At 43.5% G+C, this 22,968-nt stretch overlaps 1 protein-coding gene across 5 annotated transcripts in view; it reads right to left on the reverse strand.

The window, feature by feature from the left end:
- Positions 1 to 154: 154 nt before the first annotated feature.
- The window catches only part of lrp2b (low density lipoprotein receptor-related protein 2b), a 47,782-nt gene continuing 24,968 nt past the window's right edge, over positions 155 to 22,968 (reverse strand). The window contains exons 43-81 of one of the 5 annotated variants that reach the window (XM_085761713.1): positions 22,601 to 22,890; positions 22,313 to 22,516; positions 21,088 to 21,330; positions 20,749 to 20,874; positions 20,543 to 20,662; positions 19,857 to 19,988; positions 19,071 to 19,272; positions 18,660 to 18,955; positions 16,791 to 17,307; positions 16,072 to 16,227; positions 14,676 to 14,846; positions 14,366 to 14,589; positions 14,090 to 14,267; positions 13,265 to 13,461; positions 12,773 to 13,018; positions 11,599 to 11,727; positions 10,902 to 11,021; positions 10,572 to 10,688; positions 10,363 to 10,479; positions 9,528 to 9,665; positions 9,092 to 9,214; positions 8,033 to 8,161; positions 7,178 to 7,309; positions 6,891 to 7,016; positions 6,080 to 6,223; positions 5,814 to 5,979; positions 4,472 to 4,600; positions 4,001 to 4,221; positions 3,686 to 3,868; positions 2,925 to 3,044; positions 2,556 to 2,643; positions 2,346 to 2,410; positions 2,054 to 2,225; positions 1,812 to 1,875; positions 1,580 to 1,711; positions 1,271 to 1,360; positions 1,056 to 1,139; positions 767 to 820; positions 155 to 538 (exon numbers count right to left, since the gene is read on the reverse strand). In XM_085761713.1, the coding sequence (XP_085617839.1) occupies positions 506 to 538; positions 767 to 820; positions 1,056 to 1,139; positions 1,271 to 1,360; positions 1,580 to 1,711; positions 1,812 to 1,875; positions 2,054 to 2,225; positions 2,346 to 2,410; positions 2,556 to 2,643; positions 2,925 to 3,044; positions 3,686 to 3,868; positions 4,001 to 4,221; positions 4,472 to 4,600; positions 5,814 to 5,979; positions 6,080 to 6,223; positions 6,891 to 7,016; positions 7,178 to 7,309; positions 8,033 to 8,161; positions 9,092 to 9,214; positions 9,528 to 9,665; positions 10,363 to 10,479; positions 10,572 to 10,688; positions 10,902 to 11,021; positions 11,599 to 11,727; positions 12,773 to 13,018; positions 13,265 to 13,461; positions 14,090 to 14,267; positions 14,366 to 14,589; positions 14,676 to 14,846; positions 16,072 to 16,227; positions 16,791 to 17,307; positions 18,660 to 18,955; positions 19,071 to 19,272; positions 19,857 to 19,988; positions 20,543 to 20,662; positions 20,749 to 20,874; positions 21,088 to 21,330; positions 22,313 to 22,516; positions 22,601 to 22,890 (6,178 nt within the window). In that variant the 3' untranslated portion in view covers positions 155 to 505. Of the gene's footprint in view, positions 542 to 766; positions 824 to 1,055; positions 1,140 to 1,270; positions 1,361 to 1,579; positions 1,712 to 1,811; positions 1,876 to 2,053; positions 2,226 to 2,345; positions 2,411 to 2,555; positions 2,644 to 2,924; positions 3,045 to 3,685; positions 3,869 to 4,000; positions 4,222 to 4,471; positions 4,601 to 5,813; positions 5,980 to 6,079; positions 6,224 to 6,890; positions 7,017 to 7,177; positions 7,310 to 8,032; positions 8,162 to 9,091; positions 9,215 to 9,527; positions 9,666 to 10,362; positions 10,480 to 10,571; positions 10,689 to 10,895; positions 11,022 to 11,598; positions 11,728 to 12,772; positions 13,019 to 13,264; positions 13,462 to 14,089; positions 14,268 to 14,365; positions 14,590 to 14,675; positions 14,847 to 16,071; positions 16,228 to 16,790; positions 17,308 to 18,659; positions 18,956 to 19,070; positions 19,273 to 19,856; positions 19,989 to 20,542; positions 20,663 to 20,748; positions 20,875 to 21,087; positions 21,331 to 22,312; positions 22,517 to 22,600; positions 22,891 to 22,968 lie in introns of those variants that run through there. The other 4 variants (XM_085761712.1, XM_085761711.1, XM_085761710.1 and 1 more) reach the window with 4 other exon arrangements.

Genomic DNA, 22,968 nt, shown 5'->3' on the forward strand with positions numbered 1-22,968 from the left:
AGGCTGGATCTTTGTTTAATCACATGAAACATTCAGTATCAAGGAGTTCATCTAATCTAATAGGCATACAATCTAGAACTTTAATGTGAAGTCTCATTTCTCAAAATTAAGAATCTAATCATTACATTTACTAAACAAAAACACAGACGCACAATGAGGACAAAAGCAGATTTAATATTTAACTTTCTTGCAACAAAAATTTACAAAAAGATACAAAACAAACAATTATTAATAATCATATATACAGCAACTACAAGTTTCCATTAATATATTCAATTACTGAAAGAGTTTTATCATGACTAAGATTTTTTTTTACTTAAATAGTTACCGTACATTGAAATTTAAGTTTGTATGTGACACAAAATATATTTTTCTTTTACAAACTATCTTGATTGATTTGATCAAAAGTCTGTCAATGTTTGGTTTTTGACCCACACAGTTATTTCATCTATGAGGTTTGAGGCTTGAAATGTGGTCCAGTCTAATCGCTGGTGTAGAAAGGACATCAAATGTCAGAGTCAGCAGCCTGTGTGCGATCCTGCTGAGAAATCACAGTGATTAGATCAATTCAAAATGTTTACTGTTCACAAGACTTTCAGTAAAAACCTTGGCTACATTAAACATCATGTCTTCCATGTTGTATAGAAATCAGTCACAGTGAGATCCATCCAGTCTCATTAAATCCAGAACAAGAGACAATGTTTTGCAACTTAAAGCCGCCTGTTCATCTCATAAATCTCTCTGCTTATTGTCATTCTGGACTCACCGTGTACGTGGGATTTTTGAAAAACACAGAACTGTCATCACCAATGGGTTCAAACTGCTGGGAAAAGAAGAAATGAAGTGCATCAGAAACTAAACCCAACACATGCAAAAATAAAACAAGCTCACACACTCAAAAGATTTCTCTGCCTTGACCTCTATTGTCCACTTAGATGCTTCATCTCAGGCCTTCACATGCACATCTTCAACATTCAAGGTTATGTTATTATTCACGTCGTCAGATTTCGAGCATTAACGTTGTGTAACATTTTGACATGTGTCTCCATGGCTACCTGTGTGCTCAGAGCAGCCGCTTGTGCAGGAGTGACGTCAACATCTTCTGTCTCTGAGCCATATGCTGGGTTCTCAAACGCTTCCTGAAACGGCCACAAGACAGAAAAAACTCCAATAAATCCCAATTATTCTTCTCATTCTCGACATTTTCTTCCAGCTGTTTTGATAATTTAGAATTAAATAAAGATTAGATGACAGTGGAAGTGAAACCAACCTTGGCAGCAGTGGCAGGTTTGTCTGCAGCTCTTACAGACTCTTCCACGACCTGAACTTCGTCCGTATACAAGGGATTATCAACGTTCTCCTGAGGAGGGAAACACAGGATATAGAATTTATAAAAACAGCAGGTGCAGAAATTAGACTGAATTTGTATAAAACATATCAACATCAGTTTCTAAGTTGCAGTAAGAGAATAGTACTCTGGTTCAGCCTTGCACCCTGCAGACGCTAAGCTAAAACAGGGAACAGTGTGAGAAGGATCAATGGCGTCTAACAGGCAACAGCTTGTTTATTGTTTATTGACCTTGTTTGTTCTAGCAGGAGCAGCGGTGGTCGTCACCGTGCTGCTGGAGGCCGGCTGGTCATCGGGGACGTACGCCGGGTTCTCAAAACTCTTCCCATCGGCGTCCACCATGGACACAGACATGCAGGGGACCTGGCAACAGACAACAGGTACACAGAGCCAGTAAATATGATGATGAGATTTGAATGGTTGAAAAGGAAAGGGTGGACTTGAACGTTGTGGTTGTACTGACTGATTCTGAATTCACTCTTGTTTCACTGGCGTCTGATTCCGGTGCATTGCGACCGAAGCCATTTCTGTAAATCATCAACACACAGATATAAATAACACACTAAACAGAAACATATCTGAATATTCTTCTTGAGCAATTTGCATTCCCCCTTATTTTGTAGAAACAGTTATTCCTACGTTAAAAGTCACTAATCAACATTTCAGACATTGACAGCAGTATGCATCTATTGTAGGTTGTCTTACCTTAAGCCTGCCAGGGTGGGCATTGATGGCATGCTGGGCCTACCGGGCATACTGGGCATGGAAGGCATGTTGTTCCGCACCGTCTCCAGCAGGTTGGACTTCTTCTTGGCAGCATAGACCAGAGCGGCGAGCAGAACCACGATCAGCACTGTCACACCGATGGCTATTCCAACTGAGACGGAGAGAGACAGAAACAAGGAGAGAAGAGGGAAAAAACAGCAGATTATAAGTAATTACATCAAGTTTATGATATAATGTGTTTATATATCACTGGCTATAAAATCAAATATACTTGAGGATGCCACCACGTCGAATATGTTTGTCTGGCAGTAGTCTCCCTTCCACTCTGGAGGACATCTGAGAACCACACAACAAACATTAGTTGTTACACTGCAAAACTGCTCTTGTTTAATATAACATTGTCATGAATTGTCAGGAGGTTTTGTCTTTGTAGTTTATTTTTCTTTTGGTGCATTTTCAACATCTGGTTGTAAACACTTACTTGCAGAGAGCCTTGTTGTCATCAAAGTAGCAGGTGCCTCCATTTAGACACTGACACGGTGGTGGCATGGTGGGTGGGGGATCAAACCCTGAAATAAATGTGAATAACAAACATCATAATGAGTGAAAACATGGATAGATTTATGAATCTGGCTCTTTTTTTTAATGATTAACACAATTTCATTATTGTTGTGGTATTTTGCATTGGATTTATAGTGTGTACCCTCTATACTAGACATTTCTGGATTATGCTGGATATCTGTATCAAGATATCTAGGTTTCCAGGACACAGGAGAAAGAAATCTAGAGACTTGCTTCTGAAATTTCAGAAACAAGATTCCATTCTGTGGAGTATTGTTGTCTGTTTTACCGGCGTCACATTCAGTGTTGCTGCCAGACATGAAGCTGGTTCCCTCGGGGCAGGCGCAGCTGTAACCGCCCGGTCGCAGCAGACAGAGGTGGCTGCAGATTCCCTTGCATGGATTTTTCACTGCAGAGATGAGAAAGGTTGTTTTGGTTCTTCCACCTCAACAATGTAAAGAGCACGATGTAACCCAGTGGTTCTCAAACTTTTTTGGTCATTCCCCACCTTGGACAAGGAGGGATTTTCAAGCCTCATCTTGGGGAGGGTGGGGGCAGCTGACAATGACAGTTTCCTCATGACTAAACCTTTGCCACCATCCAATCCTCCTTCACTCACGGGACAAAGTCTTTTGGACATATATAGGCCTGTATTATATTTTTCCTGTCTTTATTTCTAACCGACTGGTTTCTGTTTTTGCCTCTAGGTAAAAAAACTGGCAAAAACGGAAACGTGAGCGAGCGAGCCACAAGAGAAACACTGGCCGTCGGTGTTTCTCTCGCGGCTCGGTCACTCTCCATCCAAAATAAGGAATGTTATATGAAAACAGAAAATGGAGAGAAAAAAACTATACGCTGACACCACGAAATGGAAACATGATAATTCCTGTGACCAGTGACCACAGCTGGCCACAGTGGTGTCGCACTCCACCTGTCATATCGCTATTCCCCACCAGCCCCATAGTTTGAGAAGCACTGATGTAACCTATTTAACTGGTTGATACTGTAAATACAGGTGACAAAAAACAAAATACAGTGTGTGCATCTTACTGCCTATGGAGTTGTATCTCTGCTGCTGGTACACAGAGATCTGCGTCAGCCAGGGTCCAGCAGTGAGCAGCTTGGTCTTTTCTCCGCGGCCGAACTTGTCCTGCTTGAACACCTCGCCTTTCTCCTGAGTGCTCCAGTAGACATGGTCCTCGAACACACTCACACTGAAGGGGTTTCTCACATCTACAACAAAAGCATCCAGTGAAGAACTGAACTGATGGAAATATGTGTTCATAGCAGAAATGGTGGTGAGCCTGAAGACGTTCCATCATAGATGCGTGTGTTTCTTTGATGACTGTTCTTCCTGCTCCTCACCTATGTAGACAGCAGTTCTGCGCTCCTCTCCTGTTGGCAGTACGGACTCGATGCGGCTCTCCTTGGAGTCGGACCAGTAGATCCTGTCGCCATTGGTGAAGTCGATTGACAGGCCAGTGGGCCAACCCAGGCCGTCCGCCACCAGGACTTTCCTCTCCTGACCGTCCAGCCAGGAACACTCAATTTTGGCTGCGTTCCCGCGGTCGGCCCAGTACAACATCCTGCAGAGACACAGCACAGATTAAAACACTGGTCAAGGTATAACATCGCACAATGTATATTAAAATGTCTGCCATATGTTACCATTTTCAATCATAAGACATTATACTAAATGACTTCAAACAAAACCAGGTATGTAATTTGGAGATGTACAAATTGAACAACAAATAATTAGCTGCCTCAAAGGCAATTAGCTACTAAAATTACAATCTGTAGAACAGCTCCTTGGTGTGGTCTCCCTGTCTGTCTCACCCCAGTCGTGGGTTGACGGCCACAGCAGATGGGTGACCGAGGTCGGTCTTCACTAGGTGCTTCCTGTAGCGTCCATCCAACATGGCCACCTCCAACCTCTTCACTCTGGAGTCTGCCCAGTAAAGGTTTCTGAAATGAGAGAGAGTATAAGTTCTGACATTATATGCTTCTACACAAACTCTCAGTTGAAAATTTTTATTTTCAAAGGGGACATATTATGGTGTTTGTCTTCCCTTCTGGCCCCAAAATACTAGAATTGACACAAAATTTAGTAATTTTCAGGCTCCTTAGATTGAAACCCATGTGGTTTTATGAGCTGTTCCCTCAGTTGTCTTCCAGTGATGTAACTAGCTTTTGAATTGGCATAACCCCACCTCTGCCCACCCCTACCTGGGACCAGTAGAAGGGGCGGGGCAAGCAGTGGTTCATTTGCATTTAAAGGGACAAACACTGAAACCAGCCGTTCTGAACAGGGCTGTTTAGAGAGGATGAAAAGAGCTGTGATGTTTGATCCTTGAGGTATTTTGACCGCAGCATGTCTTTAAAGGGATAGTTCACCCAAAATTCAAATTTCACTCATTATCTACTCACCCTCATGTCAACTAAGAGCTGTGAGAATTTTCAGAGTCCTCCGTGCCTTCTCTGAGTTACGGGGGGTCCGCGCAGCAGTATTTGTCCATATAATGGTTGTGAATGGATACCACTTTTCTTCGTCCAAAAAGACACACCAAAAAACATCCAAATACCTCCATAGTGCTCATCTGTAATGTCCCTCTTGTATTGAAGCCCCAACATGAGAAATCGTTCCGAAAAAAATTAAATAAGTCTATATTTTAAGCTTGTCTGTAGCGGAAGCTCCCAGTGTCTCAGTTCACTGCTCTTCCTGTGTCAATGCAAATCTCGCGTGATTTGCACTGACCAGCGGAACAATTTCTCATGTCCAGGCTTCAATACAAGAGGGACATTACAGACGAGCAGTATGGAGGTATTTGGATGTTTTTTGGTGTGTTTTGGACGAAGAAAAGTGGTATCCATTATATGGACAAATACTGCTGCGCGGACCCCCCCCCCCCGTAACTCAGAGAAGCCACGGAGGACTCTGAAAATTCTCACAGCTCTTAGTGGACATGAGGGTGAGTAGATAATGAGTGAAATTTGAATTTTGGGTGAACTATCCCTTTAAAACACCTGGGAACTATTTTCATTTGTGGAAAAGAGGCATAATATGTCTCCTTTAAAGACAGTTCATCTAAGAGCAACCCTTATATGATATCATGATGCTTTTATACATCTGATGAGAGGTTTGATCGAATGTGTGTGAGTGAGGTCAGAGCAGACGCACCTGCCCACCCAGTCGACAGCGATGCCGTCTGGTCTGGTGATGTATTTGATGTCGAGGTTAACAGCAGCACCGATGTTGTTACTGCCGTCATCCACTGAGGGGATGTACGCTCTCTTGATGGCGCCTGGCAGAGAGTCCTTACCGGCCACGGTGAAGTACACCATACCTGAGGAAGCACAAAAGAGTTAACATTTGTTACCAGTGTTTCACAGTCAGGACCCAGTTGTGTTTCTCTGCAGTATCTAGTATTAATCTGTGTGTCTTACTAAGTCCAGTATTGTTGTGATCCCAGTCGTAATCCAGAGCCATGATATGCTCCTCCTCTTGGAGGAAGTCGTGGTAGGCCTCCGTCTGCAGGTTGAACCTCCGGATGCGAATGTTCTCAGGCAGAAGCAGCATGGGAGTCGGTCCTGAGGGAGACACACACATTTACACATCACCTGCCAAGTACAGCAACTAATAAACCACCAGCAGTTCAGAAACATTTAATTTCTTATGTAATATCCATTCCATCCACTGCGCTTTGTAAAGTTAATGATGCAAAGTAAACAAGCAAGGGGGCAGTTGTCGGTCTGAGACGTGAAGCTCACTTCCGCATTCAAAAAACTGCAATCCCCTGGGCTTCCTCTGGGGGCTGGTGTCAGAAAGCAGCATTCTCCATAGACCCCCATGTTAAAATCGCCGACTTTACATCCTCGATAAACATGATCAAAGCCTGGTGTCAGAACGTTTTTTGGTCTCAATCGATAGTTTCTACCCCCGCACACACTCTGAGGGGGTGAATTTTTTTTTTAACTCTACCGTTTTACTATTATTAGGTCAAAATTCTGGCCAATTAGGGCGCTGAAACGTTGAGTGACAGGTCCGAGCAGCTCCGTGGACAGCTGCATCGAGGCCAGTGGGCGGGTTCTCGACCGGCCAATCCAACACGGCGCTGTTCAGGCCACCATATTTGAGTCACAAAAAACTCCCCAAAACCAATGGGTGACGTCACGGATGCTACGTCCATATTTTTTACAGTCAATGTAAACAAGAGACATTAGAGACTGCAACTTCCTTAGTTGAGGTTGTTCTCACCCTCAGCCTCACACAGGTTGCCGTTGCCCACTTTCCTGTATCCAGGGGCGCACTCGCAGTCGTAGCTTCCCTTAGTGTTTTTACAGACCTGAGGACAGATGCCGAACACCTCACACTCATTGATGTCTGGAAGAGAAACACAAACCTCTGGTCACATCTTCCCTCCAATTGACACGGTTTCATGGTTTTTGTTTCTGTATGTTGATGACGTGATTATCAATGTGCGGTTGTGTTTGTGTATATGAGTGACAGAAAAAGACTACGTGAATGTGTGTGTGTGTGTGTACCTAGGCAGGTGTAGGTGCTGTCTGGATCCACTCTGTATCCAGGTCTGCAGGAGCAGATGAAGCCGGTGCCGTTCAGGTTGGTGCACTCGTGCTGGCACAGCTTCTCCTCACAGTTGCGATCGTGACCAAAATCTGGAGCCAGACGACACAGAGCACGTTCTCTCACACATTTCTAACAAGTTCTGCCCGGAGCCAAATTTAAGACCGATTTACAACACCGTTAGATGGCCAGAACAAATCACTTATTGATCATAATCCAGTTATCTGTTCAATAAATAAACCAGCCAACAAGATATTTCTGTCCACTCCAGGTAGAACATGTTAGCATTGAAACACATACAGTAAGAGGAAGTGGAATTAAATTCATAATGTAATTCTGTTATGGATGGTATGAAATCTCTTTGTTATAAGATCCCACAATTATGATCTATATCCATCCATCATCATTATGAGAAACAATCTCAAAATGAAAGGTTTTTCATAATTGTGTGATCCATACCTCATAATTACAAGATCTTGACTCATAATTATAACACCCCAAGTCATAATTAGGCCCCAGATGAGCAGTAGGAAATGAAAAGATGGATGATCATTACACTACGTGAATGTCAATATAAGCACTCTTCAATTTCTCAAGAGTTCACAGTATTGAGCCCTTGCAATATGTATAATATGTCATATCATCAATATGAAATCTTGTTGACTGTTTTGCTCTCAGTCACATATCCTCTGCAATACTGAACAAGAAAAACATCTTTAATCTCTGCTTGAATTGGTCAAAGATGCTGTGAAATGTAATTTTTAATAAGAGAATAACTGTTAAAGAAGGGATTCGAGTTGTGTTGTGCTACTCACTGCAGCCTAACTCGTCAGTGAAGTCCCCACAGTTGTCGTTGTGATCACATACGTATGGCAGAGCCACACAGTGTCCGTTGGTGCACTTAAACTCCTCCAGCGTGCAGGGGGGCAGCGTGGGCTCGCGGCCTGAGGACGACACAATCAGAGGGAGTCGTCAGCACCAGTACAACAAGGAAGGTTGACTTGACTCCGTGGAAACATGTCCGCCTCCGCTCATCTGAGACTGATTCAAGAGCATCGTTCTTCACGATGCAACTGTCAAACTACAACAACACGCAAATAAAAGACAGCCTACTACGTTAAACACCCACAAGTACACACATACACACATGTGTACTGGTTTTTTTTGTTTGTACTAATTCAGCTGAAGACTTCTCCACATCTTCCCCTGTATCTTTACTGTCTCCTCTGTGACAACAAATGGGATTGGATGAGCAGGCTAATGCCCACCTCTGCTCTGGGCCCTAACTGTTTAATCTCCTCTCCAAATAATTTTCTCTGATTGATGTTTAAGCTGATTGTGTAACAATGTCATAAAACCGACTGCCTCCTTATCCCTTGTATGTTTCAGGCTGGCGTGTCCTGTGCGGACACCGATCTCATTTGGGAATTTCCCATTTCAGCAGGCTGAGAGAGGAGAGTTCAGGAGGCATTAGTGTTGTTGGGACTAATCCGTAGTGAACCCAGAAACTGATGATTAGTGGTGCATTTACTAAACCTGAACTTATTATAAATCTGATTACGGCTTTGTACGAAGGGAGGAAAAGCATTTTTATTATTAAAATCACAACAACAGTATTATATTGTAAACTGAGCCTAATGTTTTGCATGAGAAAGGAACAATCCATCTGTACCCAACATACTGTATGTACATGTGTGTTTGCAGTTCTACTCACTCGATTTCTTAAACTTCTCTCGTTTGTAGTGTTACTTTTTATTTTCTACCACTATATAACAGCGGCTATATGTTCAAGTTATCTGATTGTATTTCTTGTTGTCATTATGTTTGCATTTGTCCTCTGCAGATTGTGACGAGTGTGTGAGTGTGAGACGTACAGAGTTCTTCTCCCTCGTCACTGCCGTCTCCACAGTCGTCCTTCTTGTTGCAAATCAGGCCAGAGTAGATGCAGTAGCCGTTCGCACAGCGGAACCGGGACGGCATCTCACAGGTGATGTTCACTGGTCAAACAAACACAAGAGATCTTAGCTGGTGTTAAATTGAAGAAGATTTAATGGGAGGAGGGGGTTGGAGAGCTGTTTTTGTCTGGATACTTTGGTCACTTCATGGTATTTTAGAAAAATCTGTGTTTATACACCCACGTCTGAGATCTACATTAAAATCTCCTCAATATCTTGAACCTTATTAGTCAAAATTAGGATGTAATGTTGTTAATGGGATGAATGATGGTGTTGCATGCATACAAATACAGAGAGAAAACAAACACAAAAGTTTCAACACAGTTTTGCAGTGTAAATAAAACAAATCTCTCACAGCATAAACTGAGCTGTTCGTCGGAGCTGTCGCCGCAGTCGTCAACGCCATCGCACACCCAGCCCTGGTTCACACACAGACGGTTGGCACACTGGAACTGGCTCAGAGGGCACCATCGGCCTCCTGGGAAACGAGTCGCTGTCGGGGTGGAGAAAGTTTTGTGAATTATTGAAGATTTTTTTATTTCAACAAGTGTGTTTATTAATTTTCAGAATAAATAATCACACTACAACAAGATATAATACAGGTGCAAAACAACATACAGGGGGAACATGCCTCCAATGCTTTCCTCCCCTCTAAGAACACCATAAAAGATCTCCACATACTGTCAAAAATTAGATATTTATCCTTTAATGTGAAGGTGAGGTCAGAGGTGCATAGCTTGAAAGCTGGGAACGGCCAGTAAAACCAGTGTGATTCTTACTGGACAAGATCCACTGGACGACCTGCAGCTCTTGTCAAGTCAACATTTATTTTTGTGCACAACCACTTTGATGTGATAAAGACTGAGTGCAAAAGGCAAAAAGCCACCAAACAGATTTGAAATTGTTAAATCATATTATATATAAAGAGAGACCAGACTTTATATTTAGTAAAGGACAATTGCAATGGATATTTTTGATGATAATCAATTTCAGGTCGACCTCTAAATGAGATAAATGTGTTAAATTGTTTCTCCTGTTGCATTTTTAGACAAGTTCATTATGAAGTTACTTTGTCCCTTCACAGTTAAAAAACTAAGGACATGCAGACACACACAAGTGTGGGCTGGAAGTGAAGTAAAACACTGCAGGCGCAGGGCAGTTTGCCATTTGTTTTCATGTTGTGCACTTACGACAGCTGGTCTCGTCCGACAGGTCCTGACAATCCGGTCGGCCGTCACACTCCAGGGCGGCGGGGATACAGTGACCCGACTCACACTGGAACGAACCTGGACGACACGTCTGCAACTCTGGAAGAGAGCCAGGACGTGAGCGTGTGAGCGTGTTGTTTGTGACAGAGAACATTTCGAGGGGGCAGCTCTGAGTGCAGCGCCACGCTCACCACAGTCTCGTTCGTCTGAGTTGTCCCCGCAGTCGTTGTCATGGTCACACACCCAGTTTCCGGGGATGCACTGCGCGTTGTCACATCGATACTCACTTTCAGAGCAAGGCCTCGGCTCTACAGACCATAATGACAGTCACAGAGACAGATACATTTTCGGTATGAGATCAGAGATGAAGGGAAGTTTTTTAACATGATTTAAACCTACACTGTGAGGACTTTGCAATTCTCAAATCCAAATAATCCAAACAAACAAACTACAAAAATAATCTCTTTGTTACTGGTTCGCTCGCTTCGTTCTGCAATGACATTGGACAATGTAACACTCACGGCAGTTCCTCTCGTCTGAGCCGTCACCGCAGTCGTTGTTGCCGTCGCACTGCCAGCGGATGGGAACACAGCGGTGGTTGTCACATCGGAAATCTCCCAGAGGGTCGCAGGTGACCGCCTCTGTTTGACGAACAAAGTCAGAAAGCGACGGATTGAAAGGTTAATTCAACAGGTGGTCGATGAGCAAGCGTGCTGCGACTGCACGCTGGCATTTAACATTTAAAACACACTGAAAAAGAACCAGCTGAATCACTGTCTGACTTACTGAGCTTTTTTTATAGTCTCTAAATATTATCAGTATTTGCACAATCAGTCCCATCAGTCCTGACTAATGAATTATGAATTAAAACACATTTCCATTTGAAAAACTGCGGCTCACAGTGTCCTCTTCCACTGCATGCCACATCCTTATCTGTTTGCTTAGATGCAGTGCTGTAGTGCAGGATAACATCACTTTTTCATACTGTGCTTGTCAATATCATCATACCCATCTGGCTTTAACTTTAAAGCCACAACAAATCGAGAACACAAATGGTAAAAATGTATTTATCTGCAGTCTCAGTGCATTTCCAGATTCCTGTTTCCCTATCTTAAGTTGCAGAACTGTGCAAAGAGCTGTTGGTCCCATGTCTCGATTAGATCTGACATGGACTAAATTTGCACAGTCTCTGTTTCACTGTCGACACATTACACTGACCGCAGCCTTGCTCATCACTGTTGTCGATGCAGTCGTTGGTGCCGTCGCAGCGGGCCCACTGAGGAATACAGCGGTAGTTTGTCTTGCAGGAGAATTCAGTGTCCGGGTCGCACTTGTACTCTGGACCCACTGGATGAAGGAAGAGACAAAAAGACACGAGGAAAGACACGGGGAAAGAGGTGAGGATGGGGATTTAAATATGCAAAAATCCAACAGTGTGTGGTGAATCCTGAATTCACTCAGGTTCCTTTTGGGGCATGACTGAGTCTACACTGATTGAAAAACAGATCAATCTATGTTTGATAAAATCTGCTCTTCCACAGTTAACTGCCATCATCAATTACAGCAGCGTCTCACTTCTTTGTCCTCATTATGAACAAGAAACTTTGTTTTATAATTTTCCCTGTCACAGGTCTGAGCTCACGTGGAATCATCAGGTTAAAAGGGATAGTTCACCCAAAATTTAAATTTCACTCATTATCTACTCACCGTCATGTCGACTAAGGGCTGGGAGAAGTTTCAGAGTTATCCGTGGCTTCTCTGAGTTACAGCGGGGCTCTGTGCAGTACTGCATGTCCATATAACGGTTGCAAATGGATACCAACTGTCTTCGTAACAAAAAGACACACCAAGAAACATCCAAATACCTCCATGCTGCTCGTATGTAATGTCCGTCTTGTATTGAAGCCCCGAAATGCGAAATTGTCCTGAAAAAAATTAAATGAGTCTATTTTTCAAGCTTGTTTTGTAGCGGAAGCTCCTCTTCCTGGTTCGTCCAAATTTGGACGAACCAGGAAGAGGAGCTTCGAGAAGCTTCCGCTACAAAACAAGCTTGAAATATAGACTTATTTAATTTTTTTCGGGACAATTTTGCATTTCGGGGCTTCAATACAAGATGGACATTACATACGAGCAGCATGGAGGTATTTCGATGTTTTTTGGTGTGTCTTTTTGTTACGAAGACAGTTGGTATCCATTTGCAACCGTTATATGGACATGCACTGCTACGCCGAGACCCCCTGTAACTCAGAGAAGCCACGGATAACTCTGAAACTTCTCCCAGCCCTTAGTTGACATGAGGGTGAGTAGATAATGAGTGAAATTTCAATTTTGGGTGAACTATCCCTTTAAATAATAAACTGCAGGATGTTCACAAACAGCCATCTGCACTCACTGCAGGTCTCAAACGGTTCATCAGATCCGTCTCCACAGTCGTCCTGGGCGTCGCACACGTAGCTCTGGGGCAGGCAGCGTCCGTTGGTGCAGTGGAACTGTCCCGGCCGGCAGGTTCTCTGAGCGCAAGTGTTTGGGTCCTCGTCGCTGCCGTCTGAACAGTCGTCTACTCCGTCACAGTGCCAGGACACAGGGATGCACTTCTTGTTTTTGCACTGGAACTGGTTCTCCTGGCATCGGTGGTCACCTGCAAGGACAGAGCAGGTTGACTGGAGCTCCAGAACTGACACTTCACCTCAAGTGTGAAGGCTGCTGCTGTGAATAAGCCAACACTGACACAAAAAAAAATTTGGCCAAAAATAGCCGCTACAAATGTTTCAAGTGTAGAACAACTTATTATAAAGTTTGCCGCTGAATCTAGAGGTCCAAGTGAATCATTTTAATATTTTCATGTTGTACAATAAAGCTAAAATAAGAGTGAAAAGCTCCTTACTGCAGAGAGCTGCGTCCTCGTCTGAGTTGTCGGGGCAGTCCGGGTGGCCGTCACAGATGAAGCCGGGGTAGGTGCAGTTACCGTCCTGACACTGGAACTGGCCGGCGGGGCAGTAACGGGGAGGACAGGTCTGAGGTTCATCTGAGCCATCGCCGCAATCTGATTGGCCGTCACACTTCCACCATATGGGAATGCACCTAAAAACAACAACAACAGATTGTCAGCAAAGTTATCTTATAAATTTTATACATGTTAAATTTATCAGAAATCTTAAATTAAATCTTAAAGTGAGGCACAACTTAAACTTAAAGGGATAGTTCAACATTTTGGCAAATTGGCCCATTGCCATAATCCCTATAGTCATAGCAGTAGGTTTGTTACCTTTAATTGAATACAGAGTCTGCTTGCTGAAAAACTGTCCCTGAAGGCAACTCGCATCAGCGGTTTTGCATGGATTTACCTCTAAAACAACTCTGTCTGGTAACGTTCTGTTATTATCTCATAGCGTGGTGAATGTGCAGGTCACAACTTGTCCATGAGAGCGTTGTGGAGTTGTTGGATTGTGTATTTGATGAGTTTGATGAGGGAAACCAAGAAATCCCATGAGCCTCCATAGTGTAGCACTGAGCAGCTTGCCACTCCGCTCCGCCGTTCTAAAAATAGCTTGCACCGACAAATAAAGGTAACGAACCTACTGCTATGACTATAGCGATTATGGCAATGGGCCAATTTGCCAAAATGTTGAACTATCCCTTTAACAGCACCATTGAAAATTGGAAAGATAGTAAAAACTAGGGAGCACTAATGACTTTATATCAGACTGACTTCTCATTGTCTCCACAGCGGAACTGGGTGCTGGAGCAGTCGGCCACACACTGGATCTTGAAGCCCACAGAGAGGCCGATGAAGTGGTCTGGACACTCGCAGGCAGCTTGTTGGCCACCGGGCCGGATCAGACACAGGTGACTGCAGGTCAGGTGATGGGAGGAGCAGGGGTTATCACCTGGGAGATAAAGAGATTCAAAATAACATAGTGGTGAATTTTTATCTGGTGTATAGTGATAGTTGGAATATAAACATATACAGTTTTAATGAACATACTTCGAGGCTGCCTGTAGGGGTGGTAGACGTGAATGTCATAGGGCCGATGTGTGTTGTTGCCCATGACTGTGCGCTGCTCTCCGGTGTACTTGTGGGCCTTCTCCACAGTGTGTGTGTTCCAGTCGGTCCAGTACACCCAGTCCTCAAACAGGGAGACGGCAAAGACATGAGGAAGAGTCCCAGCGATGGCCCGGTGTCGGTTCTGGCCGTCCATGTCTGCAAAGCTGCAGGATGATACGACGTACAGGTGTCAGTAAATATTGTCGCCTTAATATTTAACACAAACTCATGTCTGAATTATTGAACTCACTCCAAGAAGTTCAGGTGGGAATCTGCGAAGAAGATCTTGTTGGTGGTGTAGTCTATGGTCAGAGCATTGGGCCACTCCAGTTTTTTTGTGATAATGGCGCTGACGTTGGTTCCGTCCATGCCAACCCGACCGATATATGCTGTGTCACCCCAGTCGGTCCAGTACAGCCATCTGGGAAAAAGGAGGGAGAACAGAAGGTATAGGAAAAATTACATAGGATATTAACTATTATAGTATTATTGTATTTTGGTGCTACCTATGCTATTCCTATTGCTGCATATTCAGATTACAAAGGCATTTCAGTTGCAACAATAAAGTCTGACTGGAAATAGCATTTTTAACTTCAACTTTTGAGGGGGGGGCAATTAGTTTTGCAGTAGACAAGCAAAGGACATGGAAATAACACAAACCCTGTAACAGACACATACAATTGCACAAACCACAGTATCATCAACACAGGAATGGTGATCTGCAATGCACAACCACAAGTCAACAATAGAAATATGAATGTCAGTAGAATCAATATCTATATAAATATAAAGTGCAAAAAACACTGCATATGTAAAAATGAGGTGCAAAAACACTGAATGCATATGGCATTGTAAAGCGCTTTGGGTATCGTTTCAGATTATTTTTTTTAGATTAGATTAGATTAGATAAACTTTATTGTCCCCAAAAGGGGAAATTTGTCTTGGGCAAAAGTGCACCGTGTTGCGACAATTCAATAAGACATATAAGCAGCAATAAGCAATAAGCAGTGACAGATATACAAGCAATAGACATGTGTACAGTGACAGACATACAGGCATAGACGTACAGACAAAGCAGCATTGCACAGCATCAAAACCATAGCAGTCGATATCAGTTCTAAAAGAGAGGTGTAAAGTAAAAAGGACAGAAGCTTGGCTTGGTAAAAAATAAATAAAGGAATTTAAAAGATCCTAAGATCAAGGAAAAAGAGTAAAAACGCTACGCTTCCTCCAATTAGGAGGCCACCAGCCTAGGGTTGATGCTGGCGTGAATAGGGACTGGCTGTTTGTTCAACAGAGCTATAGAATTAGGGAGGAAGGAGTGTTTATAACGGTTGCTTTTGGGGCGACAAGCTCTTAAGCGTCTGCCCGACGGTAACATCTCGTACTCTGAGAACAGAATGTATGATGGATCTGACATCACTCCCTGAGCCAGTCATAGTACTTTCTTTTCAAAGATAGTCTGCAGTGTTTGAGGGTCACTTTTATCAATTACTTCAGTTGGTAAAAGTAATTCAGGTACAGTATAGTAAAGCACTATATACAGACCATTTACCATGGGTCTCATTCATGGAAGATCTTTGTCAGGTAAGTGCTTTTTGTGATTCTGTGTGCGTTTGTGTTTGTGTCTGTGTGAGTGTTCTCACCCAAATTTAGGGTTGACAGCTACAGCACGAGGTCGACTGATGTAATAAGTGTTGTTTCCATCTCTGAACTCTCCTGTCACCAGTTTCTTCTGGTAGCGCCCATCCAGCTCCATCACGTGAACTGAGCCGTAGTAGCTGTCCACCCAGTACAACTTCCTGCAGCGGACACAAAGTGTTTCCATTAACACCTCTGCAGCATTGTTCTGGTCATCAATACAAGATTTGATATTACTTTAAAGGGATAGTTCACCCAAAATTCAAATTTCACTCATTATCTACTCACCCTCATGTCAACTACATGAGAAATTGTTCCGAAAAAAATTAAATAAGTCTATATTTTAAGTTTGTTTGTAGCAGAAGCTCCCAGTGTCTCGGTTCACTGCTCTTCCTGTGTCAGTGCAAATCTCGCGTGATTTGCACTGACCGGCGGAACAATTTCTCATGTCGGGGCTTCAATACCAGTGGGCCATTACAGACGAGCAGTATGGAGGTATTTGGATGTTTTTTGGTGTGTCTTTTTGGACGAAGAAAGTTGGTATCCATTCACAACCATTATATGGACAAATACTGCTGCACGGACCCCCCCGTAACTCAGAGAAGCCATGGAGGACTCTGAAAATTCTCACAGCTCTTAGTCGACATGAGGGTGAATAGATAATGAGTGAAATTTGAATTTTGGGTGAACTATCCCTTTAATATAAAATTTGTATTTCACACACCTGCCCACCCAGTCCAGTGCCAGGCCTTCAACTGCTGCTATGTTATTCTCCACCAGCGTCTCCCTGTCTGTCCCATCAAAACGCATCCTCTCCATCTTCCCTACTCCTGCATCCAGCCAATAAATCCTCTTCTCATAGTGATCGAAGTCTAACGCCACCACGTTGGAGAGGCCCTGCAGGACTATACTCAGCTGTGAGCCGTCGGTGGTCAGGTTGCGGATGTAGTAGCGGTTGCTGTACAGCAGGTACGGGGCGATGCCACTGTTCTGACGACAGGTGCGTCCATCTGCCTCGCGGATGTACCCCGGGGCGCATTTGCAGTGATAGGAGCCGACCGAGTTCTCGCAGATCTGGCTGCAGACGGCGGGCGTGCTCACACACTCGTTGAGGTCCTCGCAGGCTTTGCCATCTGGCATGAGGCGGTAGCCCGCGTTACAGGAGCAGTAGTAACTGGTGAGGGTGTCGGTGCAGATCTGGGCACACTTGTGGACCGAGGGGTTGCGGCACTCATTGACTCCTACACAGGAGGAAGGAGGAAGAAACAGTGAGGGAAAAAAACAAGTGGCACAGATATATGACTTCAGACATTTGATATGAGTAAAGAAGGTTTTGACAAATTAGAATCAGCATCTAAAATTCCTTAGACAATTAGTCAATGACCTGGAGGTTAGGATTAGAGTTGAGGTTGGTTGATGGACAGAAAATTAATTTATGTCAGAGCAGAGTTTTTCAAACTGCACATAAGTGAAATAATAGATGTATTACTGAGGCCCAAGAAAGGTTTTTCCCCCATTTAATACTTGGTTTACTCCAGTTTTTCACTGTATGATATAATGTAGATCTTAGGGGTTTTGAACTGTTTTGAAACAAAACTTTTTTCTAAGTTATGTGATATTAAAAAAAAGAAAGAAAGAAGGTTAAATATTAAAATTACATATAGGTAATTAGATTAACCTTCCTCTTGTGTTCGGGTCTAACCCGTTTTCAGGTTTTAAATGCATACAAATATCAGCATCAAGGCTTTTTGACTTTGTCAGGAACCTCTATTTAAACAAAATTAAACAAAAAAATGTTTTTTCACAAAATTTTTTAAAATGCTCTGGTTAAAATTATGACATTTGTGGTGTGGTTAATTTTGACCCAGTTATTACAATAAGAACAATAATGACAGTTAAAACGGAAATCATAAGTGCAAAACCAACCTTTTCATGGATAAGGAAGCCTAACAATGTAACCAAGAGATGAGAAACAAATGGGATGATAAATAACTGTTTTAGTGTGTTTTACAGCTGATTTAAAACTCGGGTCAAAACTGACCCTAACACCATAGATGGCAGCAGAAAGCTGACAAGAGGAAGGTTCCATTGATGACAAGGGGTGTACTGACAAAAAAGGCCCAGGGGCCCACACCAAAAAATATTAAATCCAATATTTTCATGGATAAGGAAGCCTAACAATGTAACCAAGAGAAGATTTTTTTAGTATATTTTACAGCTGACTTAAAATACAGGTCAAAACTGACCCGAACACCATAGATGGTAGCAGAAAGCTAACACAAGATGAAGGTTAAAAAATAATCATTAGTGTGAATATCAATGTGTATATACATATATTCTTAGACTTGCTAGAAGTGTGATATTTGTGCTATTCCAGACATGTATCCAACATAATGCAAAAGTGTAACTTTTCCATTAACATGACGTTAAAAAAAGATAATTTTTTCCTTCACAAGTTTCCCTAATTACATACATTTAAGGATAGGGGATAATCACTTAATCTCTGCTGGTTTATAAAAAAAACATTTTGTTTGTTTCTGAATTAAAACAATAAAACATGTGAAACATCTAGATCTGTGTGTGTGTCTCTCACCACAGCCTTTTTCGTCACTGTTGTCTGGGCAGTCCTTCTGTCCGTTGCACACCTTGTTGATGTCAATGCACTGGCCTGACTTGCACATGTACTGCTGGGGGGAGCAGGTGGGCTGGGGCGAGGTGCACAGGCTGTCCACCTCGTCTGAGCCGTCCAGGCAGTCGCTCTCGCCGTCGCAGGTGAAGGAGGTGGGGATGCAGGCTCCGTTACCGCAGGTGAACTGCTGTGTGCCGCATGTGTCGTAGGTGCAGCCCAATTCATCACTGCCGTCCCCGCAGTCATTCACACGATCACAGCTGTAGAGGGAGGAGTGATCAATTAATCAGTGACAAGAAAATTAATTTCCGCACTTGGGAAGAAAAGTGTTTTGTTTTTAATAATTTTACTCACTCACACATAATTCCTACTTACTGGAAGGGGATAAGGATGCAAAGTCCATTAGAACAGGCAAACTCGTTCATGTGGCAGGTCCGGTTGGGGCAGTTCTGGAGCTCGTCAGCAGCATTGGCGCAGTCTTTCTCCCCATCACACACAAAGCTGAAGGGTATACAGCGTGGATGACCCGGGTGCCAGATCGGACAGGTGAACTGGTTGGAACTGCAGGTACGCTGTCCTGCAGGGGACAGAGAGGGAGAAGGGTCAATGGGGCGTATACACACATGTATACAGTACTGTGCAGGCACTAAAAGTAAAGTAAAGTGAAGATGCTTTAAAAAATATGCCATTAATAGTCTATTCTTATCAATTAATTTGATACAAAGTTCAGTCAAAAGAAGAAACCTAAATCAAATCATAATTTAGTCTTTAAAACAGCAACAATTCTCCTTGATGCACTTGCACACAGTTTTTCAAGGTACATGACTGGCAGGTTGTTCAAGCATCTTGGAGAACTTGCCATTGTTCTTCTGTGGATTTAGGCTTGGGTGGGGGGCTACACCACCTGTTGCAGGACTCCAGTCTTCTTTTTGTGAATTAAAATAGATATTTTTGAAACTGGCTGTAATTTCTGAGTCACTGCCAAGCTGCAGAATAAATCTGGGACCGATCAGAGGCCTCTCGGATGGTATTTCATAATGGATAAGAATCTTAACATCTCTAGTGCCTGAAACCCTTACACAGTATATACAGTATATACAATAAACATATGAAAAAAATACACATGAAACTTCTAGTTATGCTTTTCAAGGGCTTTCTCACCACACTGTAGTTCAGGAGCTTCGTCGCTGCTGTCCCAACAGTCATTGTTGCCATCACACACCAATGACTGGGGGATGCAGTTCCCGTTGGTACATGTGAACTGGCTGGGGCTGCATGTCCTGATCTGATCCTCTGCACAAGAACGGATGAAGAGAATTATTATTTTTAAGACCCACTGACTGAATTATTATCATGATCCCAATTGGTACATTAAAGGCAGTTAACATACAGAAAACAGACAAGTAAATACATTTTGCTTAAAATAATTATCACGTGTTCATGAATACTGAAACAAGCAAACATCACAGTAGATATAAATACATAGCTGTTGTTAAATATGCAGCACTAGTTACTATTTTCGGTTACTTTCCGGTTTCCTTGATCCAAAAAACAACAGGATCAGAGAAACTAGCATTAATAATATGCCCTTTTCTGAATTTTGGTTGGACATATGAAAAATGACAAATGAGTCAAAACCTCCTTCCATCAGCAAATGAGTCCACAAACAAATGTTGTACTTCTCAGATAAAAACCTGAAATATCGGGGCGCCATGTGACACAGCAGGCACTCCATATGCTGAAACCCTCTCTCTGCCTCTCTATTTCCCGTCTCTCTCAACTATACTATCAAATAACGAGAAAAAAAGAAACAAACTGAAATACCAAAGGCACTGTGAAGAACTCACCACAGGAGGGAGGCTCATCTGTCCCATCACTGCAGTCTCTAAAGCCGTCACACACCCAGGAGCTAGGGATACACTTCCTCCCATCGCAGCGGAACTGGTTGGGAGAGCAGGTGCGATCCGCTGCAGCAGAGTAACACAACGATTACATTTCATAGTTTTAGTTTTAGCTTACATCACCTCAGCAGAATGTCTCTTGTTCGACTTACCGCAGAAGAGAGGATTCTCATCGCTGTTGTCTCCACAGTTGTTGTAGCCGTCGCACAGACTCTCTGGGTAGATGCAGATGTTGGTGGTGTCACACTTCACCTGGCCATTAGGACACGTCCTGTCAGCTGGAGGGGCACAAAGATCAAAGACACAGGGTGAGTGGCAGCTCTCTCATTTTAGATATGTCCCTCTTATTCAACAACACAAGGTCTGGAGCATCTCAAAGGTGGCTGGAACAACCATAATATCCAACTATCGAAAAAGGAGATGGCTACTCATGCAGAGGAACTGTAATCTGGCAATAAAGCAAAGTCTTAATGAGCCTCATCATCACTCACGGCAGTTGATTTCGTCAGAGGTGGCGTTGTCCCTGCAGTCGTTGTGGCCGTCGCAGACAAAGGCAGCGCTGATGCAGCGTCCGTTGGCGCAGGTGAACTCGGTGGCGGGGTTACAGGTGGGGAAGGGGCAGCCGCGCTCATCACTGTTGTCGCCACAGTCGTCTGTGTAGTCACAGGTGTAGCTGAGCGGCACGCAGCGCCCGTTGTCACAGGTGAAGTCTATAGCTGAGCAGGTGTGGAAGGCTGCACAGGAGGAAACAACAGATTTCATAAAAATATCTCTGAAGTTGCCATTATATGTCCATTTTTATTGAATTACTTTTAAGTCAACTTAAAGGGATAGACCAACATTTTTTTTTTTCGTGTCTTGCCTCACTCCCGAGTCCATGACAAGCAGATAGACACCATCCTTTCGACTGTGCGTGCAGTAACAAGGGAGATACGGGCAGAGCTGGCGCACTGTTAATTAGCTTAGCTCAAACGCTGGAAGTGCATAGGTAGTGTTAGCCTGCCTCCTACCTGAGCCGAAATCAGCAGTAAGAAGCTGATTTCATTTTAGCTCTAAACTCTGTAAATATATCACTTTTCAAACATTTTTAGGTGAGAAAGTAGCCGTTTAGATCAGCAGTGTGTCGTTAATTTGTCTAAATACCAGCTGTTTACAATTTTGTTCGGACGAATTCGGCGCTACTCAAGCTAGCCGCACTTCCAGTTACTTCTGGTTACAAAATAAAACACCTGTTGCCCTTTACATACAGAAAACCATGACGATAGAATTTGTGCTTTTACTTTGAAATAGGAAGCTAACTTACCCTCGATGTAGCTAGCTTGAACCAAAATAAACCGTCTTTGCTTGAACCCTCCGTTTTGACCGATCTCATCCCGTTACCGGCATTTGACCGCTCAAGATGCCTTACCGGAGAGTTTTGTCAGCTCTGAGACGAAGATCGACCCGCCGGTTTCCGTTTAGAGTTGCTGAAGAGTGTCTCTGATGACTTTAGGTGGAGGTAGGCTAACACTACCTATACACTTCCAGCGTTTGAGCTTAGCTAATTACGGGCGATACAGGCTCTCCCTTGTTACTGCACGCACAGTCGAAAGGATTATGTCTATCTGCTTGTCATGGACTCGGGAGTGAAGCAAGACACGAAAAAAAAAATGTTGCCGTATCCCTTTAAATGTCAATCATAGATTGTTCAGTATCAGATTAAATTGCATATCTTACCACACACTCTCTCCAGTTCGTCCGAGTTGTCATGGCAGTCGTTGTCGCCGTCACACTTCCAGCGTGCTGAGATACAGTTACCATTGAGACAGGTGAACTGCTCTGGCTGACAGCGCTTCCCTGTGTCTCTGATACAGTCTTTGCCGTTGTTGGCCAGATACCAGTTGCCCTGATGAGGACACTGACACTCTGGGCCCGCTGGACCTGCAGGGAAGATTAAGAGGCGGTGAAGTCGGTCACTGTGTGTCTCTCTGTGTCTGGTTCACTACCACCCATGTTTTGACTTACCAGGTACACAGACGTGACTGCAGCCTCCGTTGAACTGCTGACAGGAGCTGGAGCAGCTCTCCTGCTTAGATGCGGCGTAAACGTGGATGTCGTTTGGACGGTACTGCAGGTCCTGAGCCAGCACTGCAAAACCAGAGCCGTCGTCCTTTCCAGCCCTGAACACGCCTCTCTCGGTCCAGTCGGTCCAGAAAATGTCCTGCTTGAAGACGGTCAAGGCGAACGGGTACTGGACACCCTGCACGATCACTTGTCGGTTCTCACCAGTCAGAGTAGCCCGCTCTATCCTGTCACTACGGAGGAAGGAAGTTGTCAACATAGGCTGATCAGTATTGGATCTGCTTTAATACAGCCTATGGAGAAAAGGAAAA

Source organism: Trachurus japonicus, chromosome 19 (assembly GCF_045865225.1).
Source record: "Trachurus japonicus isolate A0001 chromosome 19, Traja_1.0".
Classification (NCBI taxonomy): domain Eukaryota; kingdom Metazoa; phylum Chordata; class Actinopteri; order Carangiformes; family Carangidae; genus Trachurus; species Trachurus japonicus.